The sequence below is a fragment of the Ranitomeya variabilis genome, chromosome 2, assembly GCF_051348905.1.
Source record: "Ranitomeya variabilis isolate aRanVar5 chromosome 2, aRanVar5.hap1, whole genome shotgun sequence".
Taxonomy (NCBI): domain Eukaryota; kingdom Metazoa; phylum Chordata; class Amphibia; order Anura; family Dendrobatidae; genus Ranitomeya; species Ranitomeya variabilis.
The window spans coordinates 376,641,280-376,663,804 of NC_135233.1; the positions used below are offsets into that span (position 1 = coordinate 376,641,280).

A 22,525-nucleotide genomic window follows, 5' to 3' on the forward strand; every position below is an offset into this window, starting at 1 on the left:
CTGTAATCATCAAGCATCTGAGCCAATACTGTAACCATCAAGAACCTGAGCCAACACTGTAACCATCAAGCATCTGAACCAATACTGTAACCATCAAGCATCTGAGCCAATACCGTAACCATCAAGAACCTGAGCCAACACTGTAACCATCAAGCATCTGAGCCAACACTGTAACCATCAAGCATCTGTGCCAATACTGTAACCATCAAGCATCTGTGCCAACACTGTAACCATCAAGCATCTGAACCAATACTGTAACCATCAAGCATCTGAGCCAATACCGTAACCATCAAGAACCTGAGCCAACACCGTAACCATCAAGCATCTGTGCCAATACTGTAACCATCAAGCATCTGAGCCAATACTGTAACCATCAAGCATCTGAGCCAATACCGTAACCATCAAGAACCTGAGCCAACACTGTAACCATCAAGCATCTGAGCCAATACTGTAACCATCAAGAACCTGAGCCAACACTGTAACCATCAAGCATCTGAGCCAATACTGTAACCATCAAGCATCTGAGCCAATACCGTAACCATCAAGAACCTGAGCCAACACTGTAATCATCAAGCATCTGAGCCAATACTGTAACCATCAAGAACCTGAGCCAACACTGTAACCATCAAGCATCTGAACCAATACTGTAACCATCAAGCATCTGAGCCAATACCGTAACCATCAAGAACCTGAGCCAACACTGTAACCATCAAGCATCTGAGCCAACACTGTAACCATCAAGCATCTGTGCCAATACTGTAACCATCAAGCATCTGTGCCAACACTGTAACCATCAAGCATCTGAACCAATACTGTAACCATCAAGCATCTGAGCCAATACCGTAACCATCAAGAACCTGAGCCAACACCGTAACCATCAAGCATCTGTGCCAATACTGTAACCATCAAGCATCTGAGCCAATACTGTAACCATCAAGCATCTGAGCCAATACCGTAACCATCAAGCATCTGTGCCAACACTGTAACCATCAAGAACCTGAGCCAACACTGTAACCATCAAGCATCTGTGCCAATACTGTAACCATCAAGCATCTGAGCCAATACTGTAACCATCAAGTACCTGAGCCAACACCGTAACCATCAAGTACTTGAGCCAACACTGTAACCATCAAGCATCTGAGCCAACACTGTAACCATCAAGCATCTGAGCCAACACTGTAACCATCAAGCATCTGAGCCAACACTGTAACCATCAAATAACAGGGAGCAATAGACTGGGAAAGCAGAACAGAAGATGCGACCTGTGATGCTTCCAACCCTGGAGATTTGTTGCCGCTCATTTAAAATAAAATTTCAGTCAGTAATTGTACCAAACCTCCTAATAAGAGGTTCTGCAGCAGCTGAGGCCACGCTAAGCACCACACCATAGAAACAGGAGGTCCCTGCACATCACAGATACTCTGCCCATACTCCAGCTGCTCTACAGTACGTGGAGACATACAGACATGGCCGAATCAGCATCACCACAGACAAGGATAATTTGCGTTCCAGCCCTCTGTGTGAGAAGTAACACGTTTAATGACAACAATAATGTTGATTGGTCGAGAAGAGCTTAGCTGCCGTGTAATTGGCTGACGAGTAATATACGCTCTAGACCTGCCTTTGCTTTTTGACCAATCACCGCTAAGTGTTGCTCAAATCCCGCCCACGACCAATCAGAGGCCGTGGAAAGCATGTGACGTCGCACCCAACGGTCTGCGGGCCTCCTTCCTCCATCTTGTCATTAGTCCCCCTCCCCCATCGAGCTACCAGGCAAACAGGGGGGGAAAAGACAATCCGCCGCCATCCTCCTCCCGAACACCCGCTCATCGGAACCCCCTCACCCGGCGCGTCGAGCCCAGGTGGGTATGGGGTCCGGGGTAGTGGCCGCGGGGGCCTCCGGCAGGGCCAGGGCTGCTGTTTGTAGTCGTACGAGACGTAGTGTCGCCATTTTGTTTTCCGTCCGTCACCTGCATCCTTGTCCCGGCTCCCTGACCTCCCCATCATCTCCATCACTGGTACCCGGCCATTTCCTGCCGTGGTGACGCCCTCCCCCGGCCACTGACTAGTAACGGCAGCAGCTCGCTTTACGGCACGGTGCGGAATTTCCCCTTTCTTCTTCCATGTTGATGTTGTGGCCGCCAGTGGAGCTGCGCTATTGTCTCTGGTAGCAGCCAGCGCTGTGTCCTGAGCGGCGCAGCCATTCCTGGGTCTCCTCTTCTTCTGTGATGTTTGCTGTTTAGAGAACAGTCCTCCCTCTATTGCTCCTCCTGGAAATGTGTCCATGGTGTCACCACTCTGATTGGCCGGCATCAGAAACACGCCTCCTTGCCAGGGTTGGCACCGCCCCGTTGTCTGCATTTCCAGGAGGAATAACAGAAGGGTCCCCAGAATCCTGAGAACTGGGGGATTTATCATGTGGGGAGACGAGAGGTGACGCTTCATCCTCCGGGGATCGGCCCGCGCTGTAAGCGGAGGTGCCCCCCATAATAAAGGCCTGGAGTTCCCCTGAAATGTGTTCTGGCGCCTGGATTACGCTTCCGTCCCTCTGTTATTCCTCCGGGAAATGTCAAATAACAAATGTCCGCTTTATAAAGGGATTGGTAACGCCCCGTTGTCACATTTCCCGGAGGAGCTATAGAAGAATGGTGCAATGCAGCTCTTGGGGGCTACAAGTGTTTAGTAAAATCTCAGAGGAGTGGACCAGGCTTCATTTTATGGGGGCATCGGTGGGTGATTTGGGGGACTGAACAGTGGAGGGAGGAGGAGGTGATGCCTGTCGTGCCCACCTGTCCAACCCCCCCCCCCCCCGGCTCGTCTGCCTCCACCTCAAAGAACCCCCCCTATCTACCTCCCCCAACACCGCCCCCCTAACTTCCTCCATCCCAGGCTCATCTGCCCTATCTTCCTCCCCCCACCGGGCTCATCTGGCCTAACTAACCTCCTCCCCCCCCCAGCCCATCTGCGCTATCCCCCACCCCCCGGCTAATCTGCCCTAACCCCCCCTCCCCCCCTCACCTGCCCGCCGTCCATCTGCCCTAACCCCCCCCCCCCCACACACACACACACCTGCCTCTCTCATCACAGTTCTGACATTTATTATCTGCAGCAAAAGGGGGAGCCGCGCTCAGATCTCAGCACTAAAACATGGCCCCCGGTGTACTGACCTGCAAAATCCCCTCCGTACCACTGCCCCTGTCCCCCGCTCTCCTCTTCCAGCTGGAGATTTCAGGCCCTCACTGCCAGTTGTTGCGGCTTTTTTTACAGTTTTGTCCAACGTTGACATTTCTGCAGATTTTTATTACAAGATTTGTTTTCATTCCTGTAAGAAAAAAGCGAGTGCGCGGCTTCTCCTCAGCCTCCGACCTGCAGTCACCGCTCGCTGTACTGTGCCCACCCCGGGACTGTGATTGACAGGTGGTCCTGCAGTCACCGCTCGCTGTACTGTGCCCACCCCGGGACTGTGATTGACAGGTGGTCCTGCAGTCACCGCTCGCTGTACTGTGCCCACCCCGGGACTGTGATTGACAGGTGGTCCTGCAGTCACCGCTCGCTGTACTGTGCCCACCCCGGGACTGTGATTGACAGGTGGTCCTGCAGTCACCGCTCGCTGTACTGTGCCCATCCCGGGACTGTGATTGACAGGTGGTCCTGCAGTCACCGCTCGCTGTACTGTGCCCATCCTGGGACTGTGATTGACAGGTGGTCCTGCAGTCACCGCTCGCTGTACTGTGCCCATCCTGGGACTGTGATTGACAGGTGGTCCTGCAGTCACCGCTCGCTGTACTGTGCCCACCTGGGACTGTGATTGACAGGTGGTCCTGCAGTCACCGCTCGCTGTACTGTGCCCACGCCGGGACTGTGATTGACAGGTGGTCCTGCAGTCACCGCTCGCTGTACTGTGCCCACCTGGGACTGTGATTGACAGGTGGTCCTGCAGTCACCGCTCGCTGTACTGTGCCCACGCCGGGACTGTGATTGACAGGTGGTCCTGCAGTCACCGCTCGCTGTACTGTGCCCACGCCGGGACTGTGATTGACAGGTGGTCCTGCAGTCACCGCTCGCTGTACTGTGCCCACCTGGGACTGTGATTGACAGGTGGTCCTGCAGTCACCGCTCGCTGTACTGTGCCCACGCCGGGACTGTGATTGACAGGTGGTCCTGCAGTCACCGCTCGCTGTACTGTGCCCACCTGGGACTGTGATTGACAGGTGGTCCTGCAGTCACCGCTCGCTGTACTGTGCCCACCTGGGACTGTGATTGACAGGTGGTCCTGCAGTCACCGCTCGCTGTACTGTGCCCACGCCGGGACTGTGATTGACAGGTGGTCCTGCAGTCACCGCTCGCTGTACTGTGCCCACCTGGGACTGTGATTGACAGGTGGTCCTGCAGTCACCGCTCGCTGTACTGTGCCCACGCCGGGACTGTGATTGACAGGTGGTCCTGCAGTCACCGCTCGCTGTACTGTGCCCACCTGGGACTGTGATTGACAGGTGGTCCTGCATGTGTGCACAGTGAGCGGTTAGAGCCAGTGGCTCCTGGGAGGAAACTAGTTCATGTTCCCCCAGTAGCCGCACTGTCATTTCTGTAGCCGGGCTGCATTGTGACGTTACTTACCCGCAGGTTAACCCTATATCTGCAGGAAGAACAGGGTTTTCCCAGGAACAGGTTCCCTTTAAATCAGTCTCCATTCTCTAAAGGTAAATGGTAGAAAAAAAAAAGCACAATCTCTGTACGTTTGGGGTCCCTTAATCGCACTGACCCGGACCCTTCTGTCCGCACCATGAACACTGTGAAGACAATAACGGTGTTGTGTGTTTTTTCTCCGTACTTGACATTTTTTCTCGTTATTTTCACTACTTTATCCAGTAAAGTGAACTGTCTCAATCAGAAGGACACGTGACCTCTGGGGAAAAAGAAAGTGTGGATATGGCGGTGGGGATGGAAAAATAAAAAAGTCCTCACTCTTAGAAGAAGACTAGAGTAGGAAACAGAAGCTCAGAAAGTCCCCCAGAGTTTAATGACGCGAGGGTCTCGCTCCACCTCTGGACTTTTCTTGTTGGGAGACAGAATATTTATACAGTGTCAGCAAAACTCTATTAAGTTGGCATTTTCATGGGCGCCCCACAGGCGGCAGAAGCCAAGCCGGTCTGGGTGAGCCCTGCAGTACCTGCAATCAGCCACGGCCCGGTGTGTGGCGCTGTACTGCTTTGTCCTTTGAATGCTTTTAAATTTAAAAAAAAAAAAAAAAAAGAAACTCATAAAGGATAGGAAAAGACATGTCGGGGTAAGATCGGCCTCAGATTAATAAGTGTCGTGTCCACATTCCCTCACTGGTCCTCGAAGGCCCATGTGTGTGTGTGCGAGTGGCTACTATGTGGCCAACAGGTGGCACTACAGCTCCCAGCATGCCCTAACAGGAGTTGTAGTTGGTTGCAGGTCTCTGGCATGTCCTGCATCACCGTCCGATAACTGGGTAATTTCTGGGGTTATGTCTCTGTGGGTGAAGGTGGATGGCGCCCTAGGTGTCTATGCTGACCCCCCTGAGACAGAGGGGTAACCTGATCCCAGCTGTGAACCAATGCCCTGTAATGAAGCTGAAGCCGTCTCCGGCGGTGGTCTGCGCACAGGTGTCCTGCTGCCCCACAGACATGCCCACCACCGCTCAGGTCCGCCGGGTTATGGTTTGGGGGCAGGACCGCTTCTGCCCATTGCACCTTGCACCAGTGGTTTTAATCTGTTGGTTTTGCCCCTTCAGATCGTACTCAATGAGCTTCCCCCGCAATGTCAGAGCGGCCGGGGCAGACTGCAAAAGGGAAGGATGGCAAGAAGTACTCGTCCCTCAACCTGTTTGATACCTACAAGGGCAAGTCCTTAGAGGTGCAGAAACCAGCAGGTGAGGGCGCTCTGCACGCCTCTTACTGGGGGCGACTGCCTTACACTGTTAGATCCTAACTCCGGCCTTTCTTCACAGTCACAGCCCGCCATGGCCTGCAAAGTCTCGGTAAAGTTGCCATTGCCAGGCGCATGCCCCCCCCAGCCAACCTACCAAGCCTGAAAGCGGAAAACAAAGGGAATGACCCAAACGTCTCACTAGTTCCCAAAGACGGATCAGGATGGGCAAGCAAGCAGGATACACCAGAGCCAAAGAGGTGAGGAAGCAGCTGTGACACTAGTGATTGGATATTAAGATAGACCTGACAAAGACTAGGGCAAAGTGCGGAGGACCCAGACAGCGGTGCTAGGAGGGCATCTCCTACACCTGCCATTATTACTCTGCCCGGGACCTGCCTGCTTAGTGTAGACTGTTATCAATGGCGCTTTATCTGCAGCCGAGCGGAGGTGACGCCCTGCCTGCGTACAGAGCGGCGGTGACGTCCTGCGTGCGGAGCTGCGGTGACGTCCTGCGTGCGGAGCGGCGGTGACGTCCTGCGTGCGGAGCGGCGGTGACGTCCTGCGTGCCGAGCGGCGGTGACGTCCTGCCTGTCTGCGTGCCGAGCGGCGGTGACGTCCTGCCTGCGTATGGAGCAGCGGTGACGTCCTGCGTGCGGAGCGGCGGTGACGTCCTGCGTGCGGAGCGGCGGTGACGTCCTGCGTGCCGAGCGGCGGTGACGTCCTGCGTGCCGAGCGGCGGTGACGTCCTGCCTGCGTATGGAGCAGCGGTGACGCCCTACGTGGGTGCAGAGCGGCAGTGACGCCCTGCCTGCGTACAGAGCGGCGGTGACGTCCTGCGTGCGGAGCTGCGGTGACGTCCTGCGTGCGGAGCTGCGGTGACGTCCTGCGTACAGAGCGGCGGTGACGTCCTGCGTGCGGAGCGGCGGTGACGTCCTGCGTGCGGAGCGGCGGTGACGTCCTGCGTGCGGAGCGGCGGTGACGTCCTGCGTGCAGAGCGGCGGTGACGTCCTGCGTGCGGAGCGGCGGTGACGTCCTGCGTGCGGAGCGGCGGTGACGTCCTGCGTGCGGAGCGGCGGTGACGTCCTGCGTGCCGAGCGGCGGTGACGTCCTGCGTGCCGAGCGGCGGTGACGTCCTGCGTGCGGAGCGGCGGTGACGTCCTGCGTGCCGAGCGGCGGTGACGTCCTGCGTGCGGAGCGGCGGTGACGTCCTGCGTGCCGAGCGGCGGTGACGTCCTGCCTGCGTATGGAGCAGCGGTGACGCCCTACGTGGGTGCAGAGCTGCAGTGACGCCCTGCCTACATGCAAAAACGGCGCTGAGGCCGTTCTTCTTGGCAGAGCAGCTGTAATACTCTGCGTCTCACTAATTCCTCGTCTTTTTTTCTGATCCCCCTCAGTACCGATGTCTCTCCAGCAGCGCAGCCGGAGTCGCAGCCACCGCTGGCTTCACAGACGCCTGCATCAAACCAGCCGAAGCGCCCCCCAGTTCCACAAGAGGTAACGCAGCAGCAGATGCTGCACCTTCTCACATGGCAGCCCCTGTGGTTGCAGTGCGGTCTCTGCATCGGTTGTTGTGGTGTCACCTGGCCCTGCTGCAGTGACACCTGTGCGTCCGACTGTACGGCAGCGTGTTGTGAGCGTACGTAGTATTTGTCTCTCCCTGATGATTTCTCCCATTCTTCTCTCCAGCCCCCCCAACCAGCCGCCGCCGCGGTAAAGACCTGGGCACAGGCCAGCACCACACATGGAGCACAAGGAGATGGTAAGACCACAGCTGCTTTATTTTATTACATGTTAGAGGAAAAGTGTCAAAAATATGGAAACCTAGGACAATTTCCCAGAAGTGAGAAAAGTGGACGCACGGACAGACGAAGATGCAAACTTATTAAGGGGGATAAGCCTTTATAAATCTGACTCGGGTGGATGTAAGCCGTGTCGCAGGTATAACTGTACCCCCTTTGTTGTGTTATTTTTCCGTCTACTTTTAGGTGGAAAGGCATCAAGCCGACTGTCACCATTCTCTCGAGAGGAATTTCCAACCCTGCAGGCGGCTGGGGACCAGGACAAAAGTGGGCACGACCAGAGCACCTCCGCTGTGTCGTATGGGCCCGGACCAAGCCTCCGCCCCCAGAGTAAGACCCCTGCTCCTCTGTAATGCCAGTGATGACATTTTTGCCACTTATACATTACTTACCAACAAAACCTTTCCTTTTTTCAGATGCAACCAGCTGGAGGGACGGGGGTGCGAGAGGGGGGCTTGGTCCAGGCTCCCTGGACGGTGAGAGCCGCGAGCCTCCCTCTGAAGCGGCACACACCCCCAGCAGTGAGCCAGCCCTCCGTCCGGGGCTGCCTCCGCCTGCTCCCCAACAGTTCCCTCCATTTCGGGGGATGCTTACACCATTTGTGAGTATCTTGGGGTGTTGCGATGCTTCTGTTTTTTTTTTTTTTCCTTTGCTCTGTAGCTGCAGATTTTCTTTAGTCTCACGTGACGTCCTGCCGTCTCCTAAGGTTTTGTGTTCTCTTTAAGATGTATCCCCCGTATTTGCCGTTTCCCCATCCGTATGGGCCACAAGGAGCATTTCGTTTCCATGGCACAGAGGCTCCCAGGTAAATTCACCCTCTTTTTTGGTCCATTTGTACGAAGGCTCGATACTCTGATGAAGCTGCGATTCCGCCCTTCGTGTCTAAGCTTACAATATTACTGCCTCCCAATATAGGTTCCCGCGTCTGGCTCCTCCGCGCGCCTCCCAAAGTGCTCCTAGGATGCCCGAGCCTGTGAGTCGCCCGTCCATCCTGAAGCAAGATGATCTGAAAGAGTTTGATGAACTGGATCAAGAGGCCGATGATGGATGGGCAGGTGATTGCTTTTGTCTGTGGCTGCGGGGGGCTTCCCTGGTGATGACCACCTTCCATGTTTGCAGCAGTGTAGATACAATGTAATAGTAGATTACTTTCTGATCATTGGGGGTTTGATCTCTGGGACCCTCACCAATCCTGAGGATAAAGGGACACGACATCTCCGTCCCTCCACAGCTGCGCTCCGAGAACTGCGGCTCATCCTATACTCTTGAACGAGGCACTCGAGCAGAAGAGAAACCAGAGCGGGCACAGCACTGAACCAGTGACTTTTTGTGTCCCTCTGTGTGGTTTTTGCATTGCTCTTTTTCGGCACGGACCCTGCTCGTTTCTTCCACGTCTCTTTTGTTTCGTCTCCATTTCCAAAGTAATTGATTTTCTTTGCCCCCAGGAGCTCACGAAGAGGTGGACTACACGGAAAAACTGCAGTTCAGTGATGACGAGGATGGGAAGGACACGGACAGCGAAGAAAAGAGGTGCACTAAATAGTGCAGTAAGGTGGCGGGTTACATTTTACTTTACTCTGTCCGAGGTTTCATCCATCCGTCTGTCCGTTCTATTTGCAGGGAGAATCAGATTACCAGCACAGAGAAGCCGGCCCTTACTCAGAATGGAGCGGAGACCACCGAATCCAAGGCCTCTTCTACGGAAGAGAAGCCTCCGCAAGTCAAGGCAGCGTGGCCGGAGGCGCCTCGTGCATCAGAGCTCCCCCCGCAGGCCTCGGCTGCCAGCGTTACAGCGTCTCAGAGGGCACCGACCGCACTCAAGGTAAGGAGTGAGGTCCTGACTCGGACACTTCTAACCCCGGGACATGAAAAAACGTAGATACCAGACCAGGGCCATGTTCGGCTGCTAATACTTACCTGTGTGCAGGAAAAGCCAGCGGCACCTCCACCTGCACCTATGGAAGACGAGGACGAGGCCTGGCGTCAGCGCAGGAAGCAGTCATCCTCCGAAATCTCCCAAGCTGTGGAGCGAGCCAGGAGAAGACGAGAGGAGGAGGAGCGCAGGATGGAGGAGGAAAGAAGGGCGGCCTGTGCTGAGAAACTCAAACGTCTGGATATGAAGCACCGTGCCGCTCCGGAAGAGGCCGAACAACCGGCGGCCGATACAAGGAGCGAGGGGACGGATCCTCCAGCCCATTCTCCTGGTATGATGGTGTCTGTGGTGGCGGTACACGCGGAAAACTGATGTATGATTATAAATATATATATATATATAATATGTCATGCAACCTCATGTCTCATTCCTGTAGTGGTGGAACCGGCGCCACCTGCCGAAGCCCCCCCACAGCCCACCGCAGCGCCACCTCCAGCTCCTCCTGAAGTTCCTCAGGTGAAAGGAGAGCCGAGCCCGCCTCCCAGACCGGAGCCCAAACCTGAGCCCGTGCCCACTGTGAGCCGACCGCAAACTACAGGACCCTCCCAGGGAGGATATAGCAAGTTTCAGAAAAGTTTGCCTCCGCGTTTCCAGCGTCAGCAGCAGGTAAGATGTGCATGTAATGCTGATTTGGGCAGGAAGTGAGGAGATATAATTTTTGTATCCTTTCTTTTATTTGGTTATAGGAGCAGCTCATGAAACAATGGCAACAGAACAGAGAGCCCACTCCGCCGTCCCCGGGTGGTCCACCACCTTCTCAGGCTCTGGGAGCATCCACCGCTCAGCCACCTCAGAAAGCTCTGTATGGCGGAGGATCCATGGGGCGGACAACTCCGGTCCCTACCCCACAACCACCACCGAGCGCACTGCCTCCCCCTCACGTCAGCTATGATCCCCGCTGGATGATGGTGCCCCCTTTCATCGATCCGCGCATCATGCAGGGGCGGCCCATGGATTACTACCCTCCTGCTGCCAGTGTGCATCCCACAGGTGGGTCCGGCCAGCGTCCTTCTAAGCTTGTCCGTGCGTCACTGCTTCACATTTAAAAAATACTGTTCAACCTTTAGTTTCTCGATCTGTCTGTCTTCTGTTTAGGACTGATGTCCCGAGAGCGATCGGACAGTGGTGGTTCAGGGTCGGATGGATACGAGCGCCATGGAGCACTGATGAGGGAGCGGGGGACCCCTCCAGCAGACTCCAAACTCATCTGGGGTGGAGAGATGTACAACCCTCCGGAGGCTCGACCCATGGCATCTCCCCTGAGACCAAGCGCAGAAGAAGAGGAGCGCAGAAGTGAAACTCCACCAGTTCGTCCTCACGCTCCGCAGCAGTCGCAGCCTGCACCTTACTTGGGCAACTTTACTGCTTACCAAGAAAACGCAGTTGGGCACCGATACCCGGTGGATGATCAGCGCTCGTGGCACCAGCAGCGTAACCATGCGGCCACCCAGCAGTCACATCCTCCTCCACCGATGGAGCAGAGGCGATCGGAGCCGGCTCCTTCTCAGCCTCCTCCACCCTCCGCTCCTTCAGCACCACCTCGTCGGGCAGACGACGAACCCGTCTTACTCCGCAGAGAAGCAGCTGCCCCTCCAGCTCCTCCATCCCAACCAGACTCTGCTTCCAAAGTGGAAATCAACAGCGGACGGCACAAGGAGGACAGGAAAGGGATCGCCAAAGAGGAGACAAAGCCTGAAAGACAGAGTGGCAAGCATGAGTATCACAGACCCCCTCGTCGAGAGTCCAAGACTGAAACACGCTGGGGACCTAGGCCCGGAGGAGGAAGTCGGAGACAGGAGGAAGCCACATTTATGAGCGGCCCTCCATCTCAGACAGCTGGCCACCGACGCGCAGGTCCTATCAAGAGGAGCGTTAGAAAAGACGAATCTGCAGCCCGAGAGCAACAGGATGGAAAGACAAGTCAGACCCCAATAGCGGCCCCCGAGCCACCAAAGCCAAGACAGACGATCCATTCTAATAGAGAAGGAGAGCAGTCGGCAGGGTCTCCCTCTCGTAGAAGAAAGGAAACCATCATCAGCAATCCTCGGGGTTCTCCTGCTCTTGTCCCGTTGTCTCGTGGCCGTGGCCGAGGAGAATACTTTGCCAGAGGACGAGGCTTTCGTGGAGCATACAGTGGGCGTGGACGAGGCGGCAGAGGTCGAAGTCGTGACTTTCGTGGTGGATACAGGCAAGACAGCCCTTTCTATAGAGAGGAGGTGGACACTATAAACAAGCCGGCTCCAAGCGCTGTCGAACGGGAACGTAACGCCAGTGAGACAAGAAGCGAGGGTTCAGAGTACGAAGAAGTTCCCAAAAGAAGACGGCAGCGAGGCTCTGAGACCGGAAGTGAGACGGAACCGGTCAATTCTGAAAAAGAGCCGGGAAAGAATGGACTTTCCTTACAGCAACTGCACACCGAGCATTCTGCTATTCATCCCCGACACCTGGAGAAAGGCCGGGACTCTGGCAGAGGGGGTCGTATTTTCACACCCAGGGGTGTCCCTTCTAGAAGGGGGAGGGGAGGATCATCGAGTGTACCGGTGAACTGGAGTCTGCTCCCCAGGCAGCAGCCAGTTACTTCTCAAGGTCCAACTTCACAGCCTCCAACGCATCCGAACAAGCCTGAAAGGAAAAGTGAGAAGGTGGTAATGGCCTTGAGTCCACCAATGCCCCATGACGAGAGAGTGCCTCCGCCACCCAGGAGACGGCGCCACGGACGATCGCAGCAGCAGGACAAACCTCCGCGCTTCCGAAGACTGAAGCAGGAGAGAGAGAATGCTGCCCGAGTTGGAAATGGGTCTGGTCCCCCGCCGCCCCAGCAGCAAATAACAGCCATGCAGGATCAGCACCCTCGGCCTGCCCCGCCGGAGGAGGACCGCCCTGTACCCAGGCGAGGACACAAATCGCCAGAGCCTTGCAATGCCAACTCTGACCAGGCGAACGAAGAGTGGGAGACCGCATCGGAAAGCAGCGACTTCACCGAGAAAAAAGAAAAGGCCGATGCTCCTGTCCAAAATGGAGGATTAGTGGTCGGCCCGGCTGCTTCTACAGTAGGACGAGACCAAAGAAAAGATCTGTCAAAGAGAAGCTTCTCCAGCCAAAGGCCCGTCATGGAGAGGCAGAACCGCCGACCCATGCATCCTGGTGGTCCGAGAGTGGGGCGGGGTGGTGGTGGAGGTGGAAGGTCTGTAGAGAAAAGAAGCTGGCCGTCTCCGAGGAACAGAGGGTGAGTTCAGATTTCTCCGGCTGATTGTGATTGCCGGGAGAGCTCGGCTTTATCCCATTTCTGTATGTATCTTTTGTGATCCCAGGGGCAGGATCAACGACGACCGTCCTCCATCTTCTGTCCATCTCTCTCATCCACCTCCCAACACGAGCACAGTCTATCGGGTGGACCACGTGATTCACAGCGACCCGGCCGGGATCCACCAGGCGCTCAGTGAACTCGGACAGCAAATTCACGGCAAAGCAATAGCGGTGAAGCAAAACGTGGAGCTTCCCAGTGGCCGGTGTCAGCCGAGGACGACAGGTCAGTGGGGCTTTTTATTACATCTGGTAGCAATCGTGTAAAAAAAAATCTGAGAACTCGTTTTATCGTTTTCTTATTGATTCCTTGGATATTGGCCGCTAAGACCCAGAGAGGCTTCCGGGAGTGCGAACCAGGTGAAAGTGTTCAAGTGAAACTCTCCCTTGTATATTGTCATCTGGACGCCGACCCTCCTCTGCCTGATTGACAGCAGAGACTCGCTCTGGTGTGTGATGCATCTGCAGGACAGAAGAGGAGGACATATTGGAGAATTCTGGCTGCTTCGGCCATAGACCCTGCAGCACCATGGATGAGTCCTGGGAACGAGCGCACCGGTTACTGAGGAGTGGAGCAGAAGCTGCAGCTACTATCCCAGGAGGGCAATGATTGGCCGATGTGCTGTTATTAACCAGTTGTGTTCCCGTTGCAGATCCGATCCTCAGCAGCTGCGCGGAATCTGTCGGTGAAAACTTCACAGTTGCGGCACAAAAGCGAAACATGCGGTGTCGACGGACACGGGAGACTTCACAGGAGGTATAAGGATGTGATGTGCAGTTGTGATCTTAACCCCTTCACGCTGCGGCCCTTTTTCGTTTTTGCGTTTTCGTTTTTCGCTCCCCTCCTTCCCAGAGCCATAACTTTTTATTTTTCCATCAATATGGCCATGTAAGGGCTTATTTTTTGTACTTTTGAACGACTCCATTGGTTTTACCATGTCTTGTACTATAAAACGGGAACAAAAATTCCAAGTTCGGTGAAATAGCAAAAAAAGTGCAATCCCACACTTGTTTTTTGTTTGGCTTTTTTGCTAGGTTCACTAAATGCTAAAACTGATTATGATTCTCCAGGTCATTACGAGTACATAGACACCAAACATGTCTAGGTTATTTTTTATCTAAGCGGTGAAAATAAAATTCAAAACTGTGCTAAAAAAAAAAAAAAAGTGCCGTTTTCCGATACCCATAGTGTCTCCATTTTTCATGATCTGGGGTTGAGTGAGGGCTTATTGTTTGCATGCCGAGCTGACATTTTTAATGATACCACTTTTGTGCAGATACGTTCTTTTGATCGCCCGTTATTGCATTTTAATAAAATTTTGCGGCGACCAAAAAAGCATAATTCTATTTCAATTTTTTTTTCTCTCGCCACGCTGTTTAGCGATCAGGTTAATCTTTTTTTTTTTTTTTTATTGATCGGGCGATTCTGAATGCGGTGATACCAAATGTGTAGGTTTGATTTTTTTTATTTTTTTTTTATTTTTTTTTTTTTTTATTTTTTTTTAATTGTTTTATTTTGGATGGGGCGAAATGGGGGGGTGATTTAAACTTTATATATATATATATATATATATATATATATATATATATATATATAATTTTTTTTTAAATTTCATATTTTTAAAAACTTTTTACTCTGTCGCCTCATTGGGGGACACAGGACCATGGGTGTTATGCTGCTGTCCACTAGGAGGCGACACTATGCATAATCTGAAAAAGATTAACTGTGGCTCCTCCTGTGCAGTATACACCCCTGGACGGCATCAGCCTTCTCCAGTTTTTGCTTAGTGTCGCAAAGGAGGCACACCTAAAGATTTTTACTTCGTTTTCCCGACGGGATTACAGATGAAGAAAAGAGGGTCTCCTGCGAGACTCCCGGCATGGCTCCTTCCTCGGCCCCCTATTATGGGGTGCCCAGTTGAAGTAGAGATGGCTATTCCCCATGTCGCTCCTTCCCCAGCCCCTCGGGTGCTGGTTCGAAGTCGAGACCCCCCTCCTTCCCCAATTCCTTTTGGTTTCTGGGTTGAGGTCGAGGCGAGGATAAAGGCCCCTGAAGGTCACACAGCACCCTCCCTAATCCCCCTCTGGGGGTATTAGGTTGAGACACCTCAGGTAGGGCCTGTACAGGCAGCATCCTACAGCTCCCAGCAATGGGCCAGCATACTGCGCCTGCATCCAGGGACCCCAGCCCAGCTGCGGGCTCCTGTTGGGGCCGGGGGGAGTGCAGGCAGGCATGGCACATACAGACACAGGGCTCCCAGCGTCCCTGTCTCTGCGGCAGCACCAGCTCTATACTGCCTCAGGGGGACCCCAGCCGGGCTCCCCCTTCCGCTTATAGCCCCACCGCCATCCTGCCTTCAAATCCGGAGGGGTCCGGTTCAGATCCGACCCCCTCCCGGACTTTCGCGCCGGCCTGGAGCCCTTCTGGGCCTCAGGCATCTAATTTAGGCCCCGGCTTCGGCCTAGCTGAAGCAGCAGCCTCCTCTCCGCCCCCCGGATGACAAATATGACACTCTACAGTGTCATACAAGGGGCGGATCGAGACAGAAAGGGCGGGTTTTTTATAGCCTTGCTGCCTTTTTCCAGCTCTCCGCCCCCTTCTCCTCCTCTCTCCTCTGTCTCTGCAGCCATTTTCGGCTGCAGATTAACCCTGCATCTCCCGGTCTGCAGGACCAGGACCAGGCAGCCAGTCTCCGGGGGGCACAGGACTGTGGATTTTTCGGCGCTGGACCTAGGGGTACACTGGTGGGGTAAGATCACAGCTGGGTTATCTTTACTAAGCTGTGAATCCATATTACCTATAAGGCTCCCCTGTAGGTTCTCTACCCCTGTAAGGTCCATCTGCTGGCAGCACCTCTGCACTTTGTGCACTATGCCGGACTCAAGGTCTAAGAGAACCAGGCAGAACTGCTATTATGCATTCTGCACAGCCTGCGGGACCGCTCTCCCCAGTAGCAGCACGTACCCGCATTGTCAGAACTGTATACAAACTACTGTGTCACACAAGAAGCCCCTGCCAATGCCTCGGTGTCTAATGCCACACCGGAATGGGCTACTCAGATATCGCAATCTATGACGCAGTCTATAGATAACCTAACTTCCACATTGCTTCAGGCTCTGCAGGGTCATGCCCCGGCTATGAACGTTACCCAGCAAAGGGAGAGCTTGACTCAGGAACAAGATGCCCCTGGCACATCCACGTCTAGGTCACGACGCAAGCGGATCCATACATCAAGTCCATCTGCGTCATCCCATAGCACACGGTCATCCCCCTCTAGGGAGAGACACCGTTGCTCCAGGTCATCTAGACCGTCCCATTCCAGGGACAGACAAGGCAGATCTCCGCAATCCCCAACCAGAGAAGGTCTCCTCCCCAGCTCACCTAGCAGGGGACGCCTCAGTGATACACAGGATTCGGAAGGCATCTGCGTCTCTGACTCAGACAGAGAAACGGAGGGGTCCCTGATCCCAATCCCTCCTAGCAATACAGCGCTAGTTGAGGACATAATATCGTCCATCCATCGGGTGCTGGTCATTTCTGATCCGCCATCAGAGGCCCCGGAACATCAGACTTCCTTTGAAGGACCTCTGAAGCCGCCTAAGGTTTTCTCTAACCACCAGAGTTTAAGGCGATCCTTAAAAAAAAAAAAAAAAAAAAACAGCTCTCACAGCCTGAGAAAAAATTCGCTAATCGCAAATATCTGGAGGCGAGGTGCCCCTTCCCACAGAAGGACACCAAGGAATGGACAGATCCACCTGAAGTGGATCCCCCAGTCTCTAGGCTGGCAGCACAGACCCTCCTTACACCGCCAGATAGCTCAACCCTCAGGGACGCAGCAGACTGGCAGGTAGAACGCATGGCTCGTTCAATTTTCAAGGCAGCAAGGGCATCCATGGCTCCTGCGTTCGCTTCAGCTTGGGCTGCCAAGGCCATCCTGGCCTGGGCAAAGAATCTACAAGCCTTCCAAGCATCCGCTCCTCAACTGTCGGACCAAGCGGTTCAATTGCAGTTGTAGCAGATTACATGCTCCATGCAGCTCTGGTTTCAGCAAGGGGAGTCGCGGGGATAGCATCAAACCCCATCAGGCGTATCCTCTGGCTGCGGGAATGGAAAGCGGACGCAGCCTCAAAGAAGTCCCTCACGCACCTCCCCTACCTCAGTGGGAGACTTTTCGGTGAACAGTTGGATACTATGATATCCAACGCCACAGGGGGTAAGGGTACTTCTCTTCCCCAACTGAAACCTAAACGCACTTACCAGAAGCGTAACCAAACTCGATTCCGATCCTTTCGGAATTCCTCTGGCTGGTCCGTCTCACGTCCAGTACAAAATCGTAACCGTTCCCCACGCAGGGACAACTCACGATCGACGCAAAGGTCGGACAAGACCTGGCAGTCAAAAGCAGGCCAGTCTAAGCCCAGAGGAGGAAAATCTCAGACTTTCTCTTCCTCATGACTCACGGACTCCGGAAGACACCACACCGGTAGGCGGCCGACTTTTGCTCTTTCATCAAGTATGGCTGCCTATTACAGAAGACAGGTGGGTCATGGAACTAGTGTCTTCCGGATACAAAATAGACTTCACCTCCAACCCACCGGACAGGTTCCTCTCTGTCCCCCCAAAACCGCCAGCCAAGGCTCGAGCCTACCACCAAGCGGTCTCCTCGCTTTATTAATCAGGAGTCATAGTACCGGTACCCACGACCGACCGCTTCCGTGGGTTCTACTCCAATCTGTTCGTAGTTCCCAAGAAAGGAGGCAGCGTACGGCCCATACTAGACCTAAAACAGCTCAACAAATATGTACGGGTCCGTCACTTCCGCATGGAGTCCCTTCGGTCCATCACTGCGTCCATGGAGAAGGGAGAATATCTCGCCTCCATAGACATACAAGACGCATACCTGCATATACCCATTGCACCTGCCCATCAGAGGTTTCTCAGGTTCGCAATAGGCCAGGACCACTACCAATTCGTGGCTCTCCCCTTTGGACTCGCCACGGCTCCCAGAGTGTCACCAAGGTCATGGCAGCAATCATGGACGTCCTGCATTCCAGAGGCATAGTAGTCGTTCCATACCTGGACGATCTACTCATCAAGGTTCCCACCTTCAAGGTTTGCGAGCTCAGCGTCTCAATCACAACCGATACTCTCAGTCGTATGGGCTGGTTAATCAACCTACAAAGTCATCCAACTCCGAGTCAGTCCCTGACCTTCCTGGGAATGTTATTCAACACTTCCAGGGGTCTAGTGCTCCTTCCCAAGGACAAGGCACTGGCCCTCCGACTAGCAGATGAAGAAAAGAGGGTCTCTTGTGAGACTCCCGGCATGGCTCCTTCCTCGGCCCCCTATTATGGGGTGCCCAGTTGAAGTTGAGATGGCTATTCCCCATGCTGCTCCTTCCCCAGTCCCTCGGGTGCTGGTTCGAAGTCGAGACTCCCTTCCCCAATTCCTTTTGGTTTCTGGGTTGAGGTCGAGGCGAGGATAAAGGCCCCTGAAGGTGACAATAGCACCTTCCCTTTCCCTCTCTGGGGGTATAGGTTGAGACACCTCAGGTAGGGCCTGTACAGGCAGCATCCTACACCTCCAAGCAATAGGCCAGCACACTGCGCCTGCATCCAGGGACCCCGGCTCAGCTGTGGGCTCCTGTTGGGCAAGTGGTCCTCAGCGGAAGCGTCCATGCCCATCAACATCCTGAAAATTCGTGCCATCCTTCTGGCATTGAGGGCTTTCCATCACTTACTGGCAGCCTCTTACATCAGGATACAGTCGGACAATACCACGACTGTGGCATATGTGACTCATCAAGGGGGGACCCGCAGTACCCAAGCGACGCGGGAAGTGTCATATGTCCTCCGCTGGGCGGAGGACACAGGGTCGGTCCTTCGGCGGTCCACGTTCGGGTGTGGATAACTGGGAAGCAGACTTGACAAGGAATAGACTCGGGAGAGTGGTCTCTCCATCCCGAAATTTTTCATCAGATCTGTCTCCGCTGGGGGACCCCGGATGTGGACCTAATGGCATCCCATTTCAATGCCAAGGTCTCCAACTTCATTGCCTGAACTCACGATCCGCGGTCGCTCGGAGCAGTCGCTCTGGTTCAGGACTGGACTCAGTTCCAGCTTCTGTATATTTTTTCCACCTCTCCCCCTGATATCCAGAGGGTGAGGAAGATCAAACAAGAGGGAGTTTTCAACTATCCTCATTGCACCGGACTGGCCCAGACGCACATGGTACGCCGACATCGTACAACTCACAGCAGACGCCCCCTGGCGTCTCCCCGACCGCCACGATCTTCTATCACAAGAGCCGTTCTACCACCAGAACTCAAGGGCTCTCAACTTGATGGCGTGGCCCTTGAGACCTGGGTTCTAACCCAGGCAGGGTTCTCGACAGAGGTCGTTGCAACCATGATCAGAGCACGGAAATCAGCCTCTGCCAAGATGTATTACCGTACCTGGAAAGTTTTCTTTACCTGGTGCGAATCTCGTGGCTAGGTTCCACTCCCTTATTCCCTACCCAAAGCTCTTGGTTTTCTCCAAGCGGGTCTGGAAGCCAGTCTGTCATTGGGCTCGCCTAAAGCCAGGTGTCAGCCCTCTCAGTGCTTTTTCCAAAAGCGCATTGCTACCAAGCCGCAAGTAAGGCCTTTTCCTTCAGGGGGTTCCCCGATTGGTTCCCCCCTACAGACGACCACTAGAAACGTGGGACCTCATCCTGGTCCTGACAGCATTGCAGGAACCACCCTTCGAACCCCTTAAGGAGGTCCCGCTCCGCCTTCTTTCCCAGAAGGTGGTTTTTTCCTGGTGGCACTCACCTCGCTACGCAAGGTGTCTGAACCGACAGCACTCTCATGCAGACGGCCTTTCCTGGCTTGTCACCAGGCCAAGGTAGTTCTTCGTACGGTCCCATCCTTCCTTCCGAAGGTTGTGTCAGACTTCCACCTCCATGAGGAAATTTCACTACCATCCCTTTGTCCGGTTCCGGTTCATAGAGTGGAGAAGGCTCTGCATACGCTTGACCTTGTCAGGCCTTTGCGTATATACGTGTCTAGGACTGCGTCCTTCCGGAGGTCTGATTCTCCTTTCCTCCTTCCGGAAGGCGGCCACAAGGGTAGGCCATCTTCCAAAAGCTACTCTTGCCAGGTGGATCAAATCCACCATACAAGAGGCGTACCGCCTTAAGAATCCTCTTCCAGCCGGTATTACGGCACACTCTACACGGGCGGTAGAGGCCTCCTGGGCCATTCGACACCAGGCTTCGGCACAACAAGTGTGTAAGGCGGCCACTTGGACTAGCTTACACACATTTACTAAACACTACAGGGTTCATACCCAGTCCTCAGCGAGCCTGGGTAGATGTGTCCTGCAGGCGGCGGTGCCCTAAGTGTACGGGCCTGTCTGCACAATATTCGTCCATTGCTTCCCACCCAGGGACTGCTTTAGGACGTCCCATGGTCCTGTGTCCCCCAATGAGGCGACAGAGTAAAGGAGATTTTTGTGTACTCACCGTAAAATCTCTTTCTCTTAGCCTCTAATTGGGGGACACAGCTCCCACCCTGTTGCCCTTTCCGGGCTGTTGTAACTGTTGAGTTCTCATATTGTTTCTTGAGCTCGTACATAGTTGCCTTCTTACAGGCATAATTATGTTATTCATGTTACGTTCCTCCTACTGCTTTGGCACAAAACTGGAGAAGGCTGATGCCGTCCAGGAGTGTATACTGCACAGGAGGAGCCACAGTTAATCTTTTTCAGATTATGCATAGTGTCGCCTCCTAGTGGACAGCAGCATAACACCCATGGTCCTGTGTCCATGGTCCTGTGTCCCCCAATTAGAGGCTAAGAGAAAGAGATTTTACGGTGAGTACACAAAAATCTCCTTTTTTTTTAAACTTTTGCCATGCTTAAATAGTCTCCATGGGAGGCTAGAAGCTGGCACCACTCGATCGGCTCAGCTACATAGCAGCGATCATCAGATCGCTGCTATGTAGCAGAAATGCAGGTGTGCTATGAGCGCCGACCACAGGGTGGCGCTCACAGCAGGTCGGCATCAGTAACCATAGAGGTCTCAAGGACCTCTATGGTTACCATCCTGACGCATTGCCAACCTCCGATCATCTGACGGGGGTCGGCGATGCGCTCGTTTCCGGCCGCATGGCCGGAAGCGGTAGTTAAATGCCGCTGTCAGCGTTTGACAGCGGCATTTAACAGGTTAATAACGGCGGGTGAATCGCGATTTCACCCACCGATATTGCGCGCACATGTCAGCTGTACAAAACAGCTGACATGTCGCGACTTTGATGTGGGCTCAACGCTGGAGCCCACATCAAAGGGAGAGACACGACATGCGCAGTACTAGTATGGCGCATGTCGTGAAGGGGTTAAAGAGGCCATCACAAATGAAATAATGGCCTGCCTTTCACCAGCAGGTGACTTCAGTGGCCATATTGAATTCATTCCCTTCTTGTTTGTAGGCTGTACTCCATGCAGGGATGTCCGTGTCTGCAAAGTCCTGGGCACAGCCCCACACTCATGGCCATCGATTAGAGTCACTTGGGATCTGGAATCGAGAGCAGAGCAGTAAGTTAATAGTATCGTACATAACCACTCACTAACGGGTTATCGCCTATCCATCGCTCGGGGTTGTCAGATTCCTACAGGTCCTAGAAACTGTGCTCCAACTGCATCTGTAAGGACCTCAAGATGGCCATGCATGGTGCGGCCTCTCCTCCCATTGACTACAGTAACGTATTTGGTGGAGCGGACGAGCCATGGACAGTGATGGAGACTTGCACACGTGCTGCTTACACTCCAGTGGGGTATTTTAGAGCATTGGGACCACCCCAAAATAAAATAGCAATGCACGTGAATGGGGTTTCACCAAGTTCTAAAAAAGGGTCTTCTTCTTCTTCTGGAATCTTTGCCCTAAAAGTGTTTTCTTCTAATGTATTTTTATTTCCCATTGTCCCTTTTGGTTGTGTTCGTGTGGCGTCACCATAAAACCTAACTTCAGATGACAGAGGAAAGCTCGGCGCTCCGTACCCCGTGGATTCCTGGATGGAGCCTCTGAACCCCTACGAGGACGCCATTAACACTGAGGCAAGTGGGATCGTGTCTTATTGTAGCGCTCGTCCATTGTGACGGACATTGCTGATACTTACTGCCCCGTCTCCGGATCCTAGATGAGCCATTCGGACAGCGGGGTGGATCTGAGCAGCGATTCCCAGCTGTCGTCCAGCAGTTGTAGTCAGCGGAGTTCCCCGGACGGAGGCATGAAGCCCGAAGGAGGCAAAAGATCTGGAAGGTCTGCAGGTCGACTGCCGCATGGACGCTTTCCGGTAACCAAGACATTCTGGGCACCTTTCTTTTCTCGGATGCTTCCTTCCTTTATTTTTCTTATGTCACCTCTCGTACAGTTAGTAGGACTTCCTCCTGATCCAATTGGAATGGAAAGGGCCCAGAAGTCCTCATCCGTGTGTCCTGGTGTGTCCAGCACCCCTTCCTGTCGTTCATCGCCTCCTCCGTCCCCCAGTGCTAAGGTAACAGCTCATGTACCATATAGCGTGCGGTAACCCTCGTCTGGGCATTGTCAGGTCTTTGC

At 54.0% G+C, this 22,525-nt stretch overlaps 1 protein-coding gene across 1 annotated transcript in view; it reads left to right on the forward strand.

The window, feature by feature from the left end:
• Nucleotides 1-1,723: 1,723 nt before the first annotated feature.
• Nucleotides 1,724-22,525, forward strand: part of PRRC2A (proline rich coiled-coil 2A) — a 32,266-nt gene continuing 11,464 nt past the window's right edge. Inside the window, exons 1-21 of the mRNA XM_077286042.1 lie at nt 1,724-1,862; nt 5,759-5,896; nt 5,975-6,152; nt 7,290-7,389; nt 7,582-7,654; nt 7,881-8,024; nt 8,111-8,295; nt 8,420-8,499; nt 8,610-8,749; nt 9,140-9,224; nt 9,315-9,516; nt 9,622-9,898; nt 10,004-10,233; nt 10,314-10,617; nt 10,723-12,853; nt 12,939-13,156; nt 13,584-13,687; nt 21,399-21,504; nt 21,938-22,023; nt 22,107-22,262; nt 22,341-22,463. Of these exons, the coding sequence (XP_077142157.1) occupies nt 5,785-5,896; nt 5,975-6,152; nt 7,290-7,389; nt 7,582-7,654; nt 7,881-8,024; nt 8,111-8,295; nt 8,420-8,499; nt 8,610-8,749; nt 9,140-9,224; nt 9,315-9,516; nt 9,622-9,898; nt 10,004-10,233; nt 10,314-10,617; nt 10,723-12,853; nt 12,939-13,156; nt 13,584-13,687; nt 21,399-21,504; nt 21,938-22,023; nt 22,107-22,262; nt 22,341-22,463 (5,034 nt within the window). The 5' untranslated portion in view covers nt 1,724-1,862; nt 5,759-5,784. The remainder of the gene's footprint in view (nt 1,863-5,758; nt 5,897-5,974; nt 6,153-7,289; nt 7,390-7,581; nt 7,655-7,880; nt 8,025-8,110; nt 8,296-8,419; nt 8,500-8,609; nt 8,750-9,139; nt 9,225-9,314; nt 9,517-9,621; nt 9,899-10,003; nt 10,234-10,313; nt 10,618-10,722; nt 12,854-12,938; nt 13,157-13,583; nt 13,688-21,398; nt 21,505-21,937; nt 22,024-22,106; nt 22,263-22,340; nt 22,464-22,525) is intronic.